This window comes from Mytilus edulis, chromosome 5 (genome assembly GCF_963676685.1).
Source record: "Mytilus edulis chromosome 5, xbMytEdul2.2, whole genome shotgun sequence".
In the NCBI taxonomy this organism is placed as follows: Eukaryota; Metazoa; Mollusca; class Bivalvia; order Mytilida; family Mytilidae; genus Mytilus; species Mytilus edulis.
The window spans coordinates 9643988-9658948 of NC_092348.1; the positions used below are offsets into that span (position 1 = coordinate 9643988).

At 31.7% G+C, this 14961-nt stretch overlaps 1 protein-coding gene across 1 annotated transcript in view; it reads right to left on the reverse strand.

Moving 5' to 3' along the window:
- The window catches only part of LOC139522911 (ankyrin repeat domain-containing protein 27-like), a 49378-nt gene extending 39098 nt beyond the window's left edge, over positions 1-10280 (reverse strand). Inside the window, exons 1-8 of the mRNA XM_071316540.1 lie at positions 10088-10280; positions 5646-5799; positions 4724-4843; positions 2868-2924; positions 2400-2493; positions 1681-1764; positions 1002-1093; positions 412-471 (exon numbers count right to left, since the gene is read on the reverse strand). Of these exons, the coding sequence (XP_071172641.1) occupies positions 412-471; positions 1002-1093; positions 1681-1764; positions 2400-2493; positions 2868-2924; positions 4724-4843; positions 5646-5750 (612 nt within the window). The 5' untranslated portion in view covers positions 5751-5799; positions 10088-10280. The remainder of the gene's footprint in view (positions 1-411; positions 472-1001; positions 1094-1680; positions 1765-2399; positions 2494-2867; positions 2925-4723; positions 4844-5645; positions 5800-10087) is intronic.
- Positions 10281-14961: the final 4681 nt, after the last annotated feature.

A 14961-nucleotide genomic window follows, 5' to 3' on the forward strand; every position in this document is an offset into this window, starting at 1 on the left:
CCCTATAGAAGTAAATGCACTCACCCATAAATGTAAATTTCCTATCAATTGCTCTTCCCCCTCAGCTATTAATCAAATGATCTATGTTTGCTCCATTGGAATTCCTAATTTCCTATTTCACAACACTTCACTACCATTCTTTAGATTTACAATAAATTACAAAAACAAATTGTGTGCATTTATATAATTTTGACTTTTGAAAAGCTAAAAAATTTATAGATGATTTTTTCAGAATTTAGGTATTTTTTTATAATTAAACTTGAGATTCCTAAAAAATTCATCAAATTACGCTTTACCATCAAGAGTTTACAAAAAAAATAGATTTTTTTTTAATAAAGAGATTCAAATTTATGCTTCACTTCACACTTTGTAAAACTGGTACACAATTCCTTGTTATAGACATAATCTTACCACAATAGAATCCTTCATAGCTGTCTGCATAACTTTGGTGTACTGTGTAGAGGCAATGTCCTAAAATAGAAATTCATTTCTAATTCACTATACTTGAATTTTTAACAAACAGCAGAACCAATGCCTCCTTATCTTATCGGAGAAACATGTCAAACAATAAAAGTTGCAGTTAACTTAGTGTTAGTGTCAATTTAGCGGTATATCTTAATTTGTAATAAAAAGTTTTCTTCAATATATATAATGCTCTTGATACACAGTTAGGACGTAAAAAGATAATGAATCCTCGCATGCAATAAACAAACATTACATTCCATTATTGATAGTCTCAACATTTGGCCTTATCTAATCACAGGTGTTTGCAATTAAAAGATCGAATGCCATATTGGGGATACTAAGGCAATTTTCCACATGTTGTGTATTGACTTGATTTTTTTAGTTCAATACTTCAAACTTTATGATATTTGTTAGGATGGATGAGATTAATCTCCCTTTTCATCACATAGAAGGCTACTCATGAATTTCATACTGGTAAATCATAACAATATTCAGGTTAAAGTGTTGATGCTATCTCTAATATGAGACCCACTTACAACAATATCAACAAACTTTTCTCCTGAAATTTTGTAGGACTTAGCGAAGGAATCCAGCAGTTTATCCACAGCATCCTGGCTTCTTCTAGATCCTATAAACATACAAACATGGTAATACAATTAAGTATATAGGTACTGGTCTTAAACACTTTTCAAATATAATTTTCTCATTCCAACATATGTTATGGCAACGCCCTGGATATGACATAAAAAATATTAAGAGATGAACCAAAATAGCAAAAGCATTTAGACAGTGAAGATTCAATTAATTTTCAATATTTTGATTAATAACATAAACTTTTTGTCCATGTATATGTACTGGTACATGTATGTACCCAAATGTCACTGATTAAGTAATACTTATGAAAATTATCTCATATAATCTCAAATTCTTTTTAAGGTTTATGCTTAGTAAATCAAAGGTGGGGCAGGAAATCATTGGTGGTACCAGTTGTGGTTAAGTTTTACTAAAATTCTAGTATTCTATGTCGTGTTTTGTGCACTGTTGTTTATAGATATAGGAAGATGTGGTATGAGTGCCAATGAGACAACTCTTCATCCATGCCTGTTTGGTTTTTTCCCTCTTTTGCCATAGTGTTGATTGACTTGGCTCAACATATAGATTTTGGTATCTTCTCCACCTCATTTGTTTTAATAATTTTGTTTAATGTTTAAATACCTGAATGTCCAAAAAGTAATTTACAACACTCTTCATATGTGGTTGGCCTTGCTGCAGTTTTGAGGTGATCATTTTTAACATTATCTGAAAATAAAACATTTCTCTAAATAGAAAATTTGTTGTAACATTGTAAAGAGTGCAAAAATTTGTTTTAAAATGAAATAAATAAGAGTTACATTAGTAATTTTTCCTATTATACTTATCTGTACACACTAATTCTTAAAATTGATTTTCAATCTAAATGTTAATTCATTAAAAGGTCACATCCTAACTATAAATACTTTTATTTTAGCATTGCACAATTTATGTCTTCTTGACTGTCCATTGCTTTAAAACACTTAACCTGGGATGTGTTTTTATTGATTTTAGTCTCTTATGCATGACTTTTTTATTATAAATAGTTTTTGGTTTTTAACTAGCTTTCAGTAACTGTGAGTACTCTTACATCATACTTCCATGATGATTTGACCTCTTGTCACAATTTGTAATGAAATTTTGATGTTTAATGTTTGCTTGTTTTTGTGTTATATCTCTTCTCACTCTTATATATACATGTGCCATCTTTGATAAGTGATAATTATTAAAATTAATTTTCACTTCTGTTTTCGTACTATAAAAAAATCTATTCTGTAGAAAATATTTCCGTACTATTAACAGTAAATGTATGTGTGAAAGTCATATAACAATTACGAAATTCCAGAAGCAAGTTTTATACAGACCTTTAGGGATAGTATTCAGTGGCCAGCCAATACACAAAACTTTGTAAGATTCATCACTATTGTTGTAAAATGTTTCTTCAAATAAAATTGGAACCTAAAAATGGATAGAAACTTTGCAAGAATAATAAGTATCGGATTTAGTAATTGCTGTTTTCATCAGTAAAACAATACAATGTATGTGTTTATTATAAAATATCAAAAACTTGAAAACTTGCTTAAAATAAAAGTTTTTTAGATTATCACTGAAGACTTTCAGGACTGTCAAGATGAACATCAACAATATGTAGTTGTAACATGTGATTTTAAATAACTGTATTGGTCATTATGAGGCAACAAGACCCTTTTGTTTATCTTAAATACCATTTGACATGGTACAATATTACGGTGTAAGATACAAACATGTTTTGATATCTTCGTAACTTCCAACTTTCATTAAATAGAATATCCCTTAGTAAAATTAAACTGTACCTTATTTTCTTCATTGCCTATCTTTAATGAAAGCTTTCCATCTGTGATGCAGACTTTCTAAAATGAGAAAATATGAATAAAATTGAGAATGGAATTGAGGAATATGTCAAAGAGACAGAAACCCTACCAAAGAGCAGACAACAACCGAAGTCCACCAATGGGTCTTCAGCGCAGCGAGAAAATCCCACACCCAGAGCAGGTCCTCAGCAGTCCCCTTAAGAAATCTATGTAAATCAATACTAACTTTTTTGCAAAACAAAATAATATATGTTACTGCTGATCCAGAGGAGTTTGTTTGTATTACCACTGGTCCAGTCCATCATTGCCATGGATACTGAGGGAGTAACTGATTTTTAACTTATTGTTTGTAAACCTTACTTTTTTAAATTTATTGTTAATCCAATTTGTAAAAAATACACTACAAGAAATTAATTTTCCTAAAAACACATATTGTTCAGAACTGACAACTTCTTATACAGTGTTATATATGTTTTTATCATATACTTAGACTAAATAACATATGATTTTTACCGTATGATAAATTAAAGTATTTTCCATATTTTTCGAATTGGTGTTTAGCGGGCTGATATGAAAAGTTTATCACATGCTTCAATTGTTATCACATGCCTTTCCGTATTGTTATCACATGGCATTCCGGTGATACTCGGCAAATTCCGGAAAATACACCTCAATGCTACGTTTTCAGTGAAAAACATTACAAAGTAGTGCACAAAACAATTATTTGAATAGTGGAAAGTATATTGTGTAAAATGATTACATTAAATTAAAAAAAAAAAAAAAAAATATTAAATAAATGCAGTTTTTAAGTTTTTCTGAAACATAATTTAGAAAGTTACTTTAAAAAAGTTGACTTTACCAAACAATGTTTATTATGTATATTGTTGAATTATTTTTAGTCGATTCGTCAATATTAAAATGTGGTTTTTTTTTTCTCTGTTGAGGCATATGATAGAAAGATTTCATATTGAATGTATCAAATTTTGGTTACGACGTCCGTGAACTTTTTACTCTTTCAACTTCTTTTCGGGAACCACGTAGAAGGATCAATATATGAATCTGTATTTTTCTCTACTGTTGAAGCATATGATAAAAAGATCATAACATGTCATTTTTCTTATCGCATGTATTATCAGCCCTCGGTCAATATTAGCCCTCGAGCCATGCGGCTCTTGGGCTGATAATACATGCGATATGAAAAATGCCATGTAATAATCTGATAATATCAGATTTGCTATGTTCTTTGTTGTTCTAACATGACTTTTGGAGAGTCAGGACTATTTACACATTGCAATATTGTACAATGACCTACATTGTAATACTATAAATTCGGAAATTATTGAGATATTTTTATTATCATGATTATTGCGAAAAAGTGCAACAGGGTTTAAAAAACTTTATATTGCAATAATTTAAAAGTTGCATTCAAAAAAAAAATTATATGAATTAAACAGGATTTTTCTCAATATCGCAAAATTAAAATTGCATTTTAGTAATAAATGACAAAATCCCAATGATAAATGTACGCAATAATTTCTGAATTTTACAGTTAGATGGTTTAAATCATGTTTTTGGGTCGCTTTCACATTGAGATTACCCAGCATCATCTGAAAAATTGTGACAGGGTATTTTTTGCAAAAACAAAAAACTTGCATTAGTAATTTTGATAACATTACTTGTAAGATGCATTTCATAAAATGGTGTTAACTAAAATCTTCTTTTTGTTCATTGTTAAACAATCTCAACAACTACTCACAATGATGCTGCTACTTAAATGTTAATATGATTAAATCTAGATTATGACCTCTAACCAGACATATATGACAACCCAAGTTTACCTTTCCTGACCAAGTTGAATAAATGTCTGTTTCCGTCTGTGCTGTAATAATAATATGATCTTTAACATCTTGTTCAGTAAAACTTCCATGTTCCACAGAGGAATATCGTGGTATACAGACCTGAAATATATTTACACTTTAGATATTTTTAATTCTTTAGTTTATGTGCTTAAATTAAGGAGTCGACTATCAATCCTAAAGAGCTGAATTTTTTACAATCACTAGCATGAAGTGATTTCTGATCTGTGATGTTGTCAAATTATATATCAGGTATTTATTTGCAGATTTGGCTAAATATGTATAGAATTATAGTAAATATACGGAGACATGATAACATAAAATATTTCCCCTAACAATTAACATAACGATATTGTTGTACCATGTGTACCGGTACACGATTTTGGCGTTTCAATTTCTAGTGTTTGATTTATTTTCATGTGTTTAATTTTGGCACTTTCATTCGATGCACCAAATAAACCAAAATAAGACTACAACCAAAATAACCCAATTAACAGTATCAGCGATATAATAAAATTGAGAATGGAAATGGGGAATGTGCCAAAGAGACAACAACCCGACCATAGGAAAAAACAACAGCAGAAGGTCACCAACAGGTCTTCAATGTAGCGAGAAATTCACGCACCCGTAGGCGTCCTTCAACTGGCCCCTAAACAAATATATATACTAGTTCAGTGATAATGAACGCCATACTAATTTCCAAATTATACACAAGAAACTAAAATTAAAATAATACAAGACTAACAAAGGCCAGAGGCTCCTGACTTGGGACAGGCGCAAAAATGCGGCGGGGTTAAACATGTTTGTGAGATCTCAACCCTCCCCCTATACCGCTAGCCAATGTAGAAAAGTAAACGCATAACAATACGCAGAATGTATACTACTAGTAGATATATTTACTTACTGTCCAACAACTGGATGTTGCCTCTTCATTCAGTTGTGGAAAGTTGGTCTGTAAAGCAATGAAGAATGGGTTTTCATACAAATCTTCATCATACTTATCTACCATAGTAGATATCTTCTATACCATATTTTCTGTCTGTCACACTGGAACCTAACTATGTAAAAATATAAGAATATAACATATAAATCATAAAAAATTGAGATTAAAAATGTTTAACATGTATAGAACTGAAATCAGTATGAAGCCATTTGTTGTAATGTCTTGTCTGTACATATATCGCTAGTACCATATCATACTGACATACTTTAAAATATGGGCCTTATACATCTTTCAAGCCTGAAAAGCAATATAGGGGTCAATTGACAATTATTGCAATGTTGACTTATTTCTTACAGTCATGACAAGAAATATAAATTTGTAAGAAAGAAAAAAAATGAAAAACACAAAGAACTAATACATGTTTTAAACTGTTAGCACTTTCAGCCATTGTCAAAACAGCTTTTCAGACAGTAGATGAATGATATTATGTAGTTCTGTCTGAAGAGCTGATATGAAAACTGCTGAAAGCCCTTACAGATTTAAACATACATGTATTGTACATACCCTGGTAGTTCTGTGTTCTTAAATACATGTATATACATGAATTTAAATACATTTATATACATGTATATGTACTTCAAATGATTAAAACAAATAAATATGATATATATAACAAAGTTACATTAAATCTGGGTTTCAGTCGATTACAAAGTATACATTGCATCGGTACAACACATTTATTTAATAAACAGCTGCGCCATGAGCGCATGATACGCCCGACGTCTTGTGTAGAAGTTTTATGCAATAATCATAAATAGTTTCTGAGGAAGTTTTAAGCAATAACCATTTATTGTTTTTGAGACACGGCGGGACATGTGAAACCCATCCCCCCCCACCCTGGTTTTTTTTTTACAAATATCACTAAAATAAAATTTTGAATCAAACCAAAAAGTATACAGATGTTTAAATTAGTATAACAAAGAAGTGTGTACAGTTTCAAGCAATAATCATAAATTGTTTTTGAGATACGGCGCGACATGTAAAAAAAAACCTTCCCTTTTTTACAAAATACTCAATAACACAAAAATAAAATTTTGAGTCATCACCAAAAAGTATACAGATCTTTAGATTAATATAACAAAGAAGTGTGTAAAGTTTTAAGCAATAATCATAAATCGTTTTTGAGATACGGCACGACATGTAAAAAAAACCTCCCCCTTTTTTACAAAATACTCAATAACTCAAAAATGAAATTTTGAATCATCACCAAAAAGTATACAGATCTTTAGATTAATATAACAAAGAAGTGTGTAAAGTTTTAAGCAATAATCATAAATCGTTTTTGAGATACGACGCGACATGTAAAAAAAACCTCCCCCTTTTTTACAAAATACTCAAAAACTCAAAAATGAAATTTTGAATCATTACCAAAAAGTATACAGATATTAAGATTAATATAACTAAGAAGTGTGTAAAGTTTTAAGCAATAATCAAGAAACGTTTTTGAGATACGGTGCGACATGTGAAAAAAAACACACTCCTGTTTTAGTTACAAAGTGCTGTAAGGTCCAAAAAAAATATATGTCTGTTTCCTGCTGCCAAGGCAAAAAAATCAGGGTCGGTAGGTCAGGATTTTTTTTTTTTTTATTATTTTTGCACTCCCTGTCAGATTTGCAGATGGTTAAATGTCATGTTTGGTTAGGGTCATCTGGATTGGACCGGAAACGAATTTTTCTGGACCGGAAACGATTTTTTTTCCGGAATTGAATAAAAAGATCTAGGGTCGGGGGCTTTGAGTCAGGGTCGATAGGAAACAGGAAACAGACATATTTTTTTTTTTGGACTAACTCAAAAAGTTTAAATCTTATTTTCACCAAAAAGTATACAGATCATTTGACCATCATAAGAAACAACTATATTAAGTTTCATGAAATTTGGATAAGTTGTTCTCAAGGTACGGTGCGACATGTTTACGCCGGACAGACGGCCGGACAGACGGACACCGGACATTTGTATACCATAATACGTCCCGTCAAAATTTTGACGAGCGTATAAAAACCAGTTGTTGGCATGACACAGGTTGTGTTCTTCTCATATATGTTATGATGGTACGATACTAAACCCCTAACGGGAGGGATTGTGCCTGATATTAATATGATGAAGACATAATCTTTCAATCAGTGTAATTGAAGTCTGGAGCTGGCATGTCAGTTAACTGCTAGTAGTCAATTGTTATTTATGTATTATTGTCATTTTGTTTAGTTTCTTTTGTAACATCTTCTGACATCAGACTCAGACTTCTCTTGAACTGAATTTTAATGTGCGTATTGTTATGCATTTACTTTTCTACATTGGCTAGAGATATAGGAGGAGGGTTGAGATCTCATAAACATTGATTGTTTAACCCCGCCGCATTTTTGCGCCTGTCCCAAGTCAGGAGCTTCTGGCCTTTGTTAGTCTTGTATTATTTTTAACTTTAGTTAATTGTGTATAATTTTGAGTTTAGTATGGCATTCATCATATATAACAAGTATATATATTTATTTAGGGGCCAGCTGAAGGACGCCTCCGGGTGCGGGAATTTCTCGCTGCATTGAAGACCTATTGATGACCTTCTGCTGTTGTTTGTTATATGGTCGGGTTGTTGTCTCTTTGACTCATTTCCATTCTCAATTTTATGATAGATGTGACATTACCTCTGGCACCAACAATGAAAGAGACCTTACATGTCTTAATCTTGTAAAAATTAGAACAGCACATTTTATAAAACATTTGAAGAGTGCATGGAGAAATTTACCAACCCAAACAGGTCAACTACATTGTACCTTTATATATCCAGGTAACTTTGTGAAGAGTCTTCCGCGCGTCATACAAAATGTACTTCTGTCAACACTTTTACACCCCAATGAATTTACAATAAGAAGCATTCAATTCTTAATTTTTTTTTATTACTTTCTAAATGGATATTTAATATCTTGCGTAAAACAAACTGAATTAATAAAACAAATAAGAATGAATATCCAAAATGGGAGATTTATAGGGCTCTTCACGTTAGTTCAGCCATATTGGATAGGGGGTAGATTTTCACAATGGACATGATGGAGGTAAAAATAGTGTGAAAAATACAGGAACACATCATTTAAGCAGTTGCTTATATATATATATAATTAGAAACATGCAAATGATTTCCCATACTTTCATACTATTTCCACCTCTTTCAAAAAAATCTGCCCCCTATCCAACATGGCTGACCTAACCGTGAAGAGCCCTATTTGTCATGGTTAAAACAATAAGTTCAGTTAAGTTTGAAATATAAAACAAAGACTTATTAAGTGGGTCTCATTGGGGTCTAAGCGTGACGCATGGTTGCCGATTTTTTGTAAGCGGGACACGTGAAAGTAAAATTATTTGTGTCGTGAAAACAGGAAATGAGGTCTAACGGGACCCGGGAAATGACAAAAAAATGAGAATTGCTTACGTACATAGTGTAAGTGGGATACGGGAATCTGACAAAATAGTAAGCAGGATCCGGGATAGGGACCCCCCCAATGAGACCCCCTATTAATAAGTAATCTGACAATGATTTTTTTTTTAAATTAAGAAGATGATTAATTGCTCATTTTTATTTTTCTGGTAAACTTAAAAGTATTAATTATGCTCTTGTCAAGAAATTGTAAAGCCTAAAGTTTTGAGGCTAAAGCAGTAAATGAAAAACAAATCAAGATCACTATAAACATGATTAAGCTGATTTCAAGGGGGATAGACATACATTGGGTAGTCCGACAATACTCAGACGTCCAACGGCTGTTTTGCCACAGCTTGTCTGGCAAAACAGCCGTTGGACGTCTGAGTAATCTGGGACTAACATTGGGTAGGTTGTATCATTATATTCTATGCTATAACCTCAACATGATCAATGGATTAAAACTTAAACATGTTAAAAGTATGCACGATACATCTGTACAGGGTATGAACAATGGGGCGGCATGGCAGACACATCATATGGACATCATGCAAAATGGCTGTCGCATCTAGAGAGCCTCAAAAATACCAGACAGTGTGTCCTAGTAGTAATGCAGGTAGTTGTGGTATTGGGTTCGTTCGCCCTGATAACATGTTTGCCCTGGGTTCATTGGCATTGAGTTCTTTCACCCATACTAGAGTCCATTTGCCCATTCGCCCTGGCTTACTTCTCCCCACATTTTTTGTGAAATATTTGTATTACTAGGGTATAAAAGTTTAATAAAATTATTCAGCTATTCATATGGCTCATGTTCCTTTTTTATTAGGTATTTTGCAACCCGAATTAAAATAAAGATTACTTTATTATAAATGCGCTTAATTAGAAGGGAATGTACATTGCATATATTTATATTTCCACCCATCGTGATCGTCATACTTACTGCACCTTCGTTCAGATGATTTAAACAAAAAAACGTGTCGTTGCCAGGTAGTCAAGTTTTGATTATTAAGCAAATGAGTTCTCTGTTCGAGAACTTGACATGTCTTCTTCAATAATTATAGTTATATGGGTATAGATCAAATGAACTTTTGCGTTACAGTGAAAAATAATAACAATACAGGGGAAATAACTCTAAAGGATTCGGAAGTGTTGATTTATGAAGTGTTCATTTATGAAGTGTTCATTTACCTACTGTCGTGCGCACCAATCGAGTTCACCTTCATTTTAAAATGTTCACTTTACCACCATTTCCAAAAAAGCTGCCTTCTTTATCAGAGCACACAAATTTAGTGTTTATTTTAAAGGAGACGCTCCTCTACAAAGGACTCGGTCAGCACATTAAACTGATGGAACTAACGTAACGGTACCCAAATTGCACCTATTTAGCAAAACTAGCAGCGAAAACTTGCAAGATTTCCTAGAGACTAAACAATTTGTATTTTTATGATTTGATACTAAGCACATCTTTCAACATAGGTAAAACTATTTAGATATGCACAAAACGTTCACAGTATATGGGCGTTTTTCAATAAAAGCGTTCCTTTCAGACCTTAAAAAAATGGAAAATCAACTAGTCTAAAATTTATTTTCAAGAGTTATTTTGAATACCTCTATTATCATGATTATAGACCTGTTTGTAAACAAAAAGTGTTGCCGTTATAAAAGCATCAATTCTTTTGTAAGACCCTACTGTTTATATCTCTTGCAAACAAACAAATACATTGATTTTATAAAACAGTTTATAAGCAAGTTTTAATGACTTCGTTTCGTAGTGGACATTGTGTTAGGGACACACCTTCTAAAATAAAAAATCCTATGTTAAAAGCTGTTTATTAAAATTTGTTGGCTCTAAACATACTTTTGAATTATTAAAGAACTTATATTAAGTAAAATTAATATTTATTTCTTCATTTTTTAAAGATATTTGAGAGTATGAATGTTGAACAGGCGGTCTAGGGACATGCCACTTTGGTTGTTTTGGACCATTCAGGAATCAATATCTTATCAATCTCTCTAAAAAATAAACTGTTTCTTTGCTTTAAAATGTTATATCTAATTCAATGTACTGGCTGCACAAAAAATTACTTGCAAAGATCAAACACATTTTTTAAAGTGGCTGGGACAAGAAAGTACGTTTTTATTGAAAAACGCCCATTTATCAACAGATGAAGTATTTACTGAAAAAGAAAAATGTACTGAAACGTCGCCATGCGTCGTCATCAAAACGTCATCTTTTTAAAATGAGCAAATACAATATGTTACATGTATCCATTTAAAAAATAATGAAGAGTAAGCATGGACTAATATACAATTGTTCAAAATATTTGAAGAAATTAAACAAAAGCTCTGTTATTAGACTTTTGACGATGTGAATTTAAGCATGGATGCAATTTGGGTACTCCTCATTTCAGAATCATTGATGGTTTGGAGGTCAGTATAGACCGCCAATTTTTCTATGATTCCATATGGAATAAAAATCAAATTGGTGTACCTTTATAATAAAGAATGATACGGCTACAAAATAAACACAAAATGGACATTTTTGTCTTTATCATAAAAAAACGTAGATGAAAAAACTGTCAAAATAGGTGCAATTTGGGTACCGTCACGTTAGTCTGAGGACAGGGGACCCTTTAATATTTACCTGAATTTGTGTATATATATTGAGTTACTTAGTTATTGTCTTTATTTGTTTTTGTTGTTGTTATATGTCACAAACTGTATAGTTTATATGACAATAAAACTTTGAATTGAATTGAATTGAATTGAATAAAAATTCCGTTTATTAAGTTATTCAATCACGGTTTTTCAAAACTTTTTTCGTCAGTATTTCCAAGGCCGGAAGTGTATAGTAGATCTACTGTACAATTCCTTGGTATTTCCTAATTATTTGTATTACATTATAAACGTTTTTTAACGTTCGCACCAACAGCTCTTTGTTTTTCTAGCAGTTTACTCTCCACGAGGACGTATATTAGAAGGCCGGTTAGGAAACTCCCGATACCGCCTTGATAATATCCGAGAAGTGCTGCGAATCGCGAAAAAACACTAGATCTGCAGAAAGCTTCAGCGGGAATCGCCGCTTCGAGATTTCTTTATCTTTTTATGGTATTAAATGATATTTCACTACAAAAGCAACATAAGACACTTATAAACATCATAATAAGTGATCATAAGTAAGGATGCCAGATACTGCCCATGACTGCTGAGACCGAGGTGGTATGACCCGTCATGTAGCATTAAAGTTATTTACTTTTATTGCATTTACTTGTACAAAATTATTTGATTTCAAGTTTTTAATAATATTTACGTTTGCAGATGAAAGTATTCCGTCTTTTGTTGTGTATTTCACGTGTAATATAACATTTCAACTAGCCCTTTTCAGTAAACAAAATGGCGACTTCCATGGAGAATGGCCTTGTATTTTTTGCAGCTAAACTTGCATTTTTGGTGTTAAAAGACGCTTTAAATTGAATGAGTTCCTTTCCTTTTTTATATTTACGTTTGCATAGCAAGTTTCAATTTTATTTGTTAAGAGGTTAGTCAAATATTGAAGTTATTTCGCCGACTCCATCTTTTTTGTCAATTATTTACCAATCAGAGCAGAGATGTTTTTTTGCAGCTATATAGAATATACGCTACACAATCACATATTGCATTATATTTTCCCATTTCTTAGACATTTTCAGTTATACGTCCTTTCTCTTCATATAGTCGTATACTAACAGCAAAAATAAAGGAATTGGCCGCCTTTCTGCATAATTAATGGGGTTTTTTTTTTTATAAGAAAATAACACTGTTGACTAGGAAATATTGTTTTTTAATGAAAAATCAATGGATTAAAAGTTGGAAAATTTTGAAGATTTATACGATTTTATGTTCTGTCTACAAATGTTCATCTCGTGATTTTGAAAGAATTCAATCAGTTATGTTCAAGAAAATAAAAGAGCCAAATATAAAATCTATGGTATATATAGCCTCTTAACTATAATTTGGCTTCAATGGCTCTTACTGATATTTTAGGGTAATAACTCCAATAAATTGACCAACAGTTCAAGTTAATATCGTCTGACTTGTAGATCTTGAGGGTCATCTTTGCTGTTTAAAGTTTCCCTCTATCTAGTGTATGGTTTAAAAAATTACAATTTCGGCAATATTGGCTTATTTCTATGTTTTGTCTTGCTGATAACTTATTAATTTTCTTATTTTTATTTATTATACATTATAAGATTATTATTTGCACTATTTAAGATTATGATCAAAACACCAACAAAAGTTAAAATTCGGCATCAAAGGAGAATAATACTAAGGAGTAGACTGACAATTTTGATATAATGATTTCTTTGAAGATCATTTCTTTCTCAACTGTTTGGAGTTTCTATCTATTATTATTTTCAAGATGACATTAAAAAACGGCAAACAATGGTAAAATTGTCATTTATGGGCAATAACTTCATAAGAGGTCGACTGACGATGTTGACTTATGGGGTAATCTTGTCTTGCTGTTCCTTTTTTAACATTTAAACCTTTATCTATTTTATATAGATTTCAATATATAAGACAAAACTTGAAAAAAAAAAATGGAAAACAAATACTGTTGAGGCCTAAAACTATTTCTTAAGAGAGGGACAACAGATACCAGACAGTCAGGATTCTACTTCGTCAAAATTATCTCCCCATTACGCCACTTCATTTTCACAATCGTAGAAATGGAAGCCATTGTAGGGATGACACGCTGCCAATTTTGCTCTTGAAAACCGATAAATTTATCCACATAGCACCATTACGATCCTTATATCAGTGTCAGTTGTATTTTAAAAGACAAATGTATCTGCTAGCCAATAAGCATCAGTTAATGATCGTGTCTGCATTAATTCAGCTTAAAACTATTGTCTGATCGGTTGTCAGGTGAAATTTTCGAAAATTCTCAAACATTTAAAAAACATTCTAATTAAATATTTCGTGGAAGGGCAGACTAAAATTTTCAGTGGTTGAAGATTATAAAACCTAGTTATTATATACTTAGTAGTAAATACAGATAAATTGTATGTGTAATACAATCAATGGCAAGCGTGCTGTATCAGCCACCCGTGATGATATCGATATCAGCATGGTTGCAAAAGCTTTCTCTAATTTTTCATCAATTTATCGCTTTCTGCACCCATTGTATAAAAAAAAATTAATCAACATGTGGTTCGTTTGATCTCAGTACTTCATTGGTTAAAATCCGATTATAACGTCGAATTTTCTTGCTTTCATCTGAATTTCCTATTGTGACGGCATGAAAAAAGGCGACCATGCCTGATGACGTCATATATGATATAGAAAGAACACATCTTTTTGCAGATCATTCGAAAAGAAGGAATAAGTTTGCCTGTATAATTTTAGAAAATCATTAGAGAAACACATTCCACCACCAAATCTCGTGTAATACGATATTTATCCACTCTCGGCAGTAAATTTTAAATATTTAAAACGCTCGGGCAAGCCTCGCGTTTTAAATTTCAAAATTTAACTGTCTCGAGTGGATAAATATCGTATTACACTCGATGCAGTGGTGGAATATGTTTCTCTAATGATATAATGTATCATAAAAACATCTACTTCAGGTATATGTATATAATAAAGTATATAATAAAGTGTATATGATGTGGCGTTTTCAATATCGCATCCATATCAACCCGAGACACCAATATAATCACAAGAGACGCACAAAATATAAATATTTTTTCGAAGATATGCATTTTCAACATCCAACTTAAAAGACTGTCGCCAAGTACTTTTATTAATAAAAAAAATAGCTATTCGAACAAA